We start from the raw sequence: 8,665 nt of genomic DNA, 5'->3' as shown, positions 1-8,665 counted from the left end.
GGGGGGGGGGGGGGGGGCTCTGCTCTCCCAATGCAGCATGGCGGGAGGAGCTGGGAGAGTAGCTCTCACTCTGAGCGATGAGGAGGAGCTCTCACTCTGAGCCTTTCTGATAAAGCTGCAGTCTTTTCATGATGCATGATACCTGCTTGCTAAAGTATAACCATTTTGGCTTTTACACATAATTGTTATCAATAGAAATTATTTATATAAACTGTCCAAAGTAAAAGTACACGCTTGTGACACGCCTGAGCTTTCCTGTCATCTATTCATTAGCGTGCAGCAACAGCATTTCCATACATTCAGTGTTGAACCATTTTCAAGCCTGATACAAAAGTAGCTACAAAAACATCTCTATCATCTAGGTGTGGTACACGCTTTAAATGTGTTGTAGGGGTAGGTATGTTATAGAAATGCTACTAATGCAATTGACAGAGCAATTTAGGCAAGTAACACACAGATTACAATGGATTTGTGAAAGGGGCTCAACAGTTGTGGAAACTCTGCTATCAATGTGCTGTAGTTTAAAAGATATCTTCCACTGTCATGTTCGATTTAACTAATCTCAGCTTCCTTTAATCAAATTACACACAAACCAATAATACTTTTTTGTAAAGGCATTGTTTCCAACAATAGTTATATACTGGTTGTGTCTAATAAGTGCAGTTGTGAAGGTAATAGTAATGCATATTTCTTTAACAAAATCATCTTTGATTTGATTCATTTAAAACACACTTAATGTCAAACCTGGTATTTTGCAACACCCCTGTTCATTGTATATTCATTCTGCATTTAGTCTTGCAGTTGGTGCACAGTTCATGTCTTTGCTTCAGTCACCGAGCAGCAGCATCTGTTTGCCTTTCTGGTGCAGATTTTGTTTTTTACAAAATAATTAAATGTTTTAACTTCGAGGAGGTGGTCAGTTTTTTTCCAGACTGCATTTAGTAGTGACTCATCCTCCTCGTAACCCATCTCTGGGAGGGGTAGCCCGGCACGCACGTGGTGAAAGGGGCGGGGCTGATAACATATGGAGGCGTGGTTGTCTGATACAAGTCACCGACAGACACCCAAAGCCACGAGCGACTGAAAGGCCATGGAGTTTGTGGGTTTTTTTTCCATTTAAGAGCCAAACAATGAGTCTTAATGATTGATAAACAAGCTGTTTTAGGACTACAACACTTAACATTTGCGAGGAAGCAAGAATGAATAAAAAGCACATAGGGGAAGCCTTAAGCCTCTTGATCCCCCAGCGACGACGTCAGGTCATCATTATGTAAAACGAGCTTCCCTGCGCCACCGCCCTTGATCCCCGCATGTTTTGGTGATTTAAATGCAAATGTCTCGAAGCAGTGCAGTCACAAATATGGTGACAATGAAAGGTTACTATTTGATAACTTTACAGTGATGCTGCCTTTGAAACAACTATGTCTATGCAGCAGGTTTCAATGCAGTGAGCCCTGATACTGCAGCAACCCTTGTATGTTTATATGGTATTTGTCTTTATGAATTAGGTTAACACTAAACCACACTGTTACACCAGGAGAAAACCTAATTGTGCAATGCGTCTGTAAACGAAAGTAGAACGAAAATGTCACTGACTGACTAAAACATAACTGCACTCAGTATTTTACCATGTTTTCATAAAGCTACAAACCGACGATTGTTCATTCTGTAATTATTTCATGAATGGCGCTGATAGATATGGTTTGTCCATAACTCAGAAAAATAAATCCTTTAGAGATACATTTAACTGACCTGTTAAGCCTTTCTTTTTAATATTTCATAGTAAACCATGTTGTAAAAACATTAACTATATTTATTAAAAAAAACACCAACTTACCACGTGCTTTCTGTTGTTGCTGGGCTTGCAATTCCAAAAACTTGGCTGCTTCCAGAAGCGTTTCGATGCTCATTTCTGTCCACTTAGAAACACTGTGGCCTAATCTTTCAAAGAGAAGGCGATAAAGCAAATGCGATATCCGCCCGAGTACTACAGGGAGAGGATCCCAGTCTAATGCTGGAAGAAGGGTAATCGGATACCCCCTCGGTAGAAACTCTACCACTTACGTAGAAGAGTTACAAACAAGATGGCGCTCAAAGTAGTAGGAACAAATAAGGTTTGTGAATCACGTAGCGTTTGTAACCGCCCACAGACTCACTCTCTCCCATTGCACATAACCGAGGACACGACAAAACACGGACAGTGATTTGGATTGGATTAACAACTGTGTTATAAAGCTCCACTCACAGTCGCTAGCATCCATTGACCACTTTTAAATGTATTTTATTTATAAAAATGTAGAAAAAGACATGCTGCAACAGTGTCTGTTATATGTCAATTAAGAGCGGGTTGCTCAACAAGGAGGCATATTTAAACAATATATATATATAATTACTTATGGCTTTTTAGATAATCATTTAAATACCTTACACAATATTATACTTGTATAAGAATGTTTATAATCGTGTCTAATGACTACCTGTGGCTTGTTTGGGAAATGTTAACTCAACGCTAGCCTACTTCCAACGTCTATTTCCCCCCTGCACAGCGTTAATAGTGTGTTATATTGAGAACTTAAATATAACACAAGATAATAACACAATATTATTGACAACTATGGTTGACACACATGGGCAGCAACGGAAAGTGTGCATTTCTTAAGCTCACATTAATACATATTTCAAAGTTGCTAGTTTTATGTGCCCACAGTATGGCTATACTCGTTTTCAAGGTTTTAGAAATATGTTGTAATTTTCCTTATCATAGCCTACCTACATAAATAGTATTATTTTGTCGACTTTGGGTTTAAGGTAAATGTAACCGTCACGAGACATCCGCCTCCGTAATTTACTAGTTACCATGACTGCAGCACATCTACATCTCTCATTGATGAATTGTTTAGCAGCCAATCAGCGTTAAGAAAAACAAAGTTTGCACACAATGGAGACAAGTGCTGTACCTCTGTCGCGGCCAGGCTTTAAATCAAGATAGATTGAACATACGTGAAAAAGATGCCAAAACAGCCCAGCTAAGGGTAAAACACATTAAAACAGTTTAAGTTATCGCTGTTGCGCAACACCATTAAACATGGCGCTTTACATCTGTTTCTTCTATTAAACATTCAACTAGTCCTCATTCATTCATTGTCAAAAAAGTGTACTAGATACTTTTGCACTGGGACATTCTGCCTAACAAGTACTTTTGGTACTCAGGTATATTTTGAAGCACACTTTTGTACTTTTACTTTATATTTTGAATGCAGGATTTGCACTTGTCTATACTGTGGTAATGCTACTTTTACTAAATAAATATTAAGTGCATTCTCCTCCACCTGATATTGACGCTGTAACTATAACTTCACAATTAAATTGTTACATTTACCAATTTGATTACTTGGTTAGGGATTAGAAAAATATAGACCAGTAGACATATGATACTGTATGGACTCTTGCATCAAAACCCAGCTAATATTTCAAAACCAAAGCATCATACTCACATCTGAGGGTCAGAGCCAGCAATCGTTTGGCAATTTACTTTGATTATTGTCCTAAAAGAGGAACCAATAATCATTTCATTATAGGTTGATTTAATTATATAAGTAATCTAATTACATCAGCCCGAAATGGCGCCAAAATAGCAAGACTATTGACACACAGAGGCCGGTGGAGTCAAAGTCCTGGTATAACCGGGGACATGTTGTAGAAGTAGGAACTGGGTTTTTGCTTGCAACACAAAGTGAATGTGCACATGCATACACATGACCCTCGATATTTATGTGTCTTTTCCTGTTATTCAGATGGGGTCAGGAAGTATGGGGCCTACAGTAGAGTAATAATAGTGAACCACAATACTAAAGGTTCCCGGAGCAGGAAGAACTCAGCGGCTCCAGGAACATCCTGAATTAAACAGGCTGCATGTACATTAAAACATGCCTAATGTTAAGATACATTGGGATCCATGAAGCTATTCAAAAAGACAAAGTCTAAAAAATAAATTAAAGGGTTTCATCTTAATACAAAATATAATAAAAGAAAAACACACTGTCCTCTATTGGACATTTAAATGTACTGCATCATAACATAATCATTTATGTTACATGTAATTTATGCCATCTATGTCTTTTTGGTTTTGTTAGTGTAAAACCTTGCTATTGGGAAGGGTAATGGTTAGGGGGACAAAGTTGGTCATTGTCATTAGTTCTTATAAAGTAAAACTAAAAAACCTTGTTTAAAAAGAAAGTCACATTTATTGCAAATGTTTAGACATATTATAACTCAAAACACCAATATACAGTTTGTCTTACAAGGTAAACTGACCTAGTACATAGCATAAAATAATGTGGATTATCTTTGGAACAAACCAAAGGAATTCAATAATCCAATAAAAAAATATTTCTGCTCATTTACGGCTTCGCAATACACCTTAAAAGGGAGTTCTTCAGGTATGTGCACAGTTGGTTCATCAGGTCTCTGCTCTGACCCTCGACCCAGTGCATCTCGATCACCACGTCGCACTCCTCCATCATCACGTTCAGCAGACATTTAAACAGGAAGTGTTCGGGGGCGGCGGGGCTCTTGGGTCGCTTAGAGGGCGGTTCCTGCGCTGGGACCGGTGCTTCCTGTGGGCCTGCTTCCTGCCCCGTCTCTGAGCAGGTAGACAACTCCATGTCTTCACCTGATACATCCTCCAACACGTCTTTCTGTTCTGCAGTTGGATTGAGCTTCACATCTTGACTTGTCTCCTTTAAAGAGGAGCCATTCTCTGCCCTCTCTGGCTCCTGTGCAGACCCAGCTTTGTTTTGAGCACCTTCCACCTGGGGGGTGGTGCTGTTTTTAGAGGACTGGTTTTGAAATGTGGGGTTTGTTGCAGGAGCAGCTGTGGTCAGAGGGGTCTGAGAGCTGGTTGCAGAGCTGGTTGCAGAGCTGGTTGCAGAGCTGGTTGCAGCGCGGTGAGGAGCACGGGGAAGCTCTCGCAGCTGACGCGAGCCCTCACGTCTCTTCTCTCGTGAGTGGATCCAGGTGTTCTCCACAGCTGTGAGGAGGAGACTCTGCTCCTGCTTACTGCATGGGACTCGTTTGTGTATCACCTGCAGAGCCACACAGAAGACAATCTGAGTAATGGTAACATTTAGTGGAGATGTAGGAATGTATTGAACTTATCAATTGCTTGAAAAGTGTGACCATTAGCTGAACAGTGCAAAAAACCACTAATGCATAAAGAGAATCTCATTCAAACATAAACTAAATGAAACTCATCCAAAAACAATGCGTGACTCTTTACAGTTTCTCTGGTTTGAAAGAGAAATTAAATATGGAACACATATATATATAAAAAAAGAAGAGAAACAACCTTAATTCCATGGTGTCAACTAACAATGCATTCTTGCAATGATATTGTCTGTTTTCAGCAGGTTTCCTGTGTTTAAAAAACCCTAATTTTTGTTACCAAATGAACATTATATTGTTAACTATTACCTGTTCCATCCTAATTTAAATNTGACCATTAGCTGAACAGTGCAAAAAACCACTAATGCATAAAGAGAATCTCATTCAAACATAAACTCATCCAAAAACAATGCGTTAGTCTTTACAGTTTCTCTGGTTTGAAAGAGAAATTAAATATGGAACAACTAACAATGCATTCTTGCAATGATATTGTCTGTTTTCAGCAGGTTTCCTGTGTTTAAAAAGCCCTAATTTTTGTTACCAAATGAACATTATATTGTTAACTATTACCTGTTCCATCCTAATTAAAATTTGGGGTGATGACAGACCCCATTGCTCTTCCCCTCTCATTGGATAACTAAAAAGCATGTGCGAAATGCAAGCAAGGGCGTTGTGGTTAAGCAAAACGTACCTCTGTTTAACATTACATGGAGTGAAAAGAGCATGGAGAACTCTACAGAGAATATTTATTAGCAATAGTAAAGTCCATCAGGTCTAAACCTTTAGAAAGGGTGAAAGCTAAACTTAAATTGGATGGTAACTTTGATATTATCAACATGGACCCTATTTCCCATGTTTTATGTCTAATGGCGCATTTCCACTACAGCGCGGAGCTCGCTTTAAGCGTGCGGGGCCCAGTCCTGTTTTTGGTTGCGTTTCCACTTGGCGTAGTTCCGGCAAGCGGGTACTATTTCACAGTTTTTCTGTCCCCATAAAATTGAGGTTCTTTCCGGGTCAACAACCACGGGGCTACAACTACAACAAGATGAACATATTTGACTGTGATTTAATTGTAATACACGTTTCTAAATGATGGCGAAGTAACAACATACTGATACCGGTTAGTAAAAACCATGAATTAATGCTTTGACAAGTCTCCAGACCGACGGCAGAGAAAACCTTTTAAAATGCGTGTTTTCTAAATGGAGCNCCCCATAAAATTGAGGTTCTTTCCGGGTCAACAACCACGGGGCTACAACTACAACAAGATGAACATATTTGACTGTGATTTAATTGTAATACACGTTTCTAAATGATGCCGAAGTAACAACATACTGATACCGGTTAGTAAAAACCATGAATTAATGCTTTGACAAGTCTGCAGACAGACGACAGGCGAAAAACCTTTTAAAATACGTGTTTTCTGAATGGAGATGGGCTAAGCTAACGCAGTGTATGCTCCGACCGTCCACACTCACAACAACGGCCTATACAGACATAAACAAACCAGCGACTGTATTCGCCATGACACAGACAGTCTGTGGTTTGTACTTGTTTCACTTTTGTCTAGTTTCTGAACAGATATGAGGAGCTGTGAGCTCTGAGTGCTAACAACTAACGGCTGATGTTGGTTTTCTGTAGTTCTCATTGAAGATGACGTCACGGCTCCGCCTACACTGCGTTACTATAGATACTAGCCCAGTTCCAAAACTGTAATGGAAACGCAGCATAAAGTGAGCCAGTCCTAACAAGGCCTAACGAGGCCTAGCCATACCGAGCGAGGCCCTGTAGTGGAAATGGGCCATAAGTGACTAACTGGGACATCGATTTATGTGTCGGACAACAATCTTAAAAAGGAGCTTTTGCTAGATATGGTCTGTTTGTCAGTGTGTCTTAAGAAGTCTCGATCTAGAAGAATCTACAAGTATCGTAATGAAATCTCATTTATACACAAAAACATGTAGAAATGTGGTACAGGTTGAAAAGTACAGATGTTACCCGTTAGGTTGAACTCTTCTATCTGTGGTTCGGTTCTGTAACGTTCAGCTATTTAGTGTTAGTGCAGCTCTGAAGCTTACCCTCAGGTCAGAGAGTGTTTTCTCCAGCAGAGCACCGATGCTGTCCACCGGGCCGCCGCGGGCAGCGCCGCCTAAAGCCTTGGCTTTGGCCTGCAGCTCCTTCAGTCCCGCCTTAGGCAGTACGAAGGAAAGCGGCTTCTTCGCCTTCTCCAGTTTACGCTTCTTACTGGGAGGAGACTGAGGTAAAAGGGAGAGACATCAGGAGAACATTAATAAACAGTCAGCCACACAGTGTTATTGGTCTGTAAAACTAAATATAAGTAAGACAAGTTAAAACTATCAAAAGGTACAGTCTTATAGAGATGTGTGGGTGAAGTCAACAATGCCAAAGATATCTGTGGTACCACGCTCAAAACGATTATTTTGCAACAATAGGATATTTCTAAATATATGTAGGAAATTAGGTATTATTGATAAAGCAGGTAGTGAAAATTACAATTGAAAAAAGCCAAAGAAAACAGCAATACAGTGTTTCTGAAGATGACATATCACAGATGTCCTGCTCCATTAGCATACAAATTTTTAGAGCTGTTTTTATGTTGTTCTTGCCAAACTGTGTGCTTATATTTGTGTAATTTCCCATTTCATTCATCTCATAAATACTATTTTTCATTTTATCAACTGTGTTATGTTTTTTATCCTTCTCTTTTGTGTTTTCAAGTTACATTTTGGGCCACGGGACTTGTTCCATGAGAAACTCAGCCCACAGTCTGTTTTGTCATAATTTTTTCATTTTCAGACATTTCACGTCACAGGCTAGGCTCCGTCAATGATAATCGACCTAAAGTAACTACGTCCAGTGCCAGGCTTCAGGTTGTGTCACATCTTTTATCAATCAAAAAATATTGGAAGAGACTAAAGTAACCTAAGATATTCAGTTAATATGATAAAAGACAAACAAAAGCAGGATTCAAATCTCCAGATTTAAAAAAGGTGAATGCTGCATTTTCAGCATTTGCAGGAAATAATACTCACCATTAATAGATTATCGAACTAGTTGGCTATTATTTTTCCGTCAATCGGTGGAACGATTGGTTGAGACATTGTTGCAGCGCTTATTGATTTGATAGTTTTGCTGGGGCGGTCACTATTAAACACACACTGTGCTTTTTGTTGTGTTTATACACATTCATCTTGCAGTTTCTATCCACTCTTGCTTGGGAGTACAGTGTACCAAAAACATTATTTTGTAATTATTTACCGTTTACATTTCTCAAAGAGAACCTTGTTAACGGTCTGTTTTTAAATTAAAAACAGGGCTCATCACTTAATACTCTGAACTGTAAAGCTCAAACAGAACCTGTGGTCCAACAGAAGATGGATTTGTGTCAGACGCCACAAGATGGCGCTCGAATCACACACTCCTGAGCCGACTGAACTAAAAATCCTTCCTATTTCTAATCCTGAGACTGCCTAAGGCACAC

General features: G+C 39.5%; 2 protein-coding genes across 3 annotated transcripts in view; both read right to left on the bottom strand.

Annotated features, from left to right (window-relative positions):
- The window catches only part of mnta (MAX network transcriptional repressor a), a 20,105-nt gene extending 18,027 nt beyond the window's left edge, over positions 1 to 2,078 (bottom strand). For both annotated transcript variants that reach the window (XM_010795991.1, XM_010795992.1), the window contains exon 1: positions 1,838 to 2,078. In XM_010795991.1, coding sequence (XP_010794293.1) covers positions 1,838 to 1,910 — 73 coding nt within the window. In that variant the 5' untranslated portion in view covers positions 1,911 to 2,078. The remainder of the gene's footprint in view (positions 1 to 1,837) is intronic.
- Positions 2,079 to 4,227: 2,149 nt separating this feature from the next.
- Positions 4,228 to 8,665, bottom strand: part of mettl16 (methyltransferase 16, N6-methyladenosine) — a 29,859-nt gene continuing 25,421 nt past the window's right edge. Inside the window, exons 8-9 of the mRNA XM_010796620.1 lie at positions 7,242 to 7,418; positions 4,228 to 5,084 (exon numbers count right to left, since the gene is read on the bottom strand). Coding sequence (XP_010794922.1) covers positions 4,401 to 5,084; positions 7,242 to 7,418 — 861 coding nt within the window. The 3' untranslated portion in view covers positions 4,228 to 4,400. The remainder of the gene's footprint in view (positions 5,085 to 7,241; positions 7,419 to 8,665) is intronic.

This window comes from Notothenia coriiceps, unplaced genomic scaffold, assembly GCF_000735185.1.
Source record: "Notothenia coriiceps isolate Sejong01 unplaced genomic scaffold, NC01 NC01_scaffold00037250, whole genome shotgun sequence".
Lineage (NCBI taxonomy): Eukaryota > Metazoa > Chordata > Actinopteri > Perciformes > Nototheniidae > Notothenia > Notothenia coriiceps.
The sequence above is the reverse complement of the archived record's forward strand: the minus strand, read 5'-3'. Positions and strand labels throughout refer to the sequence as shown.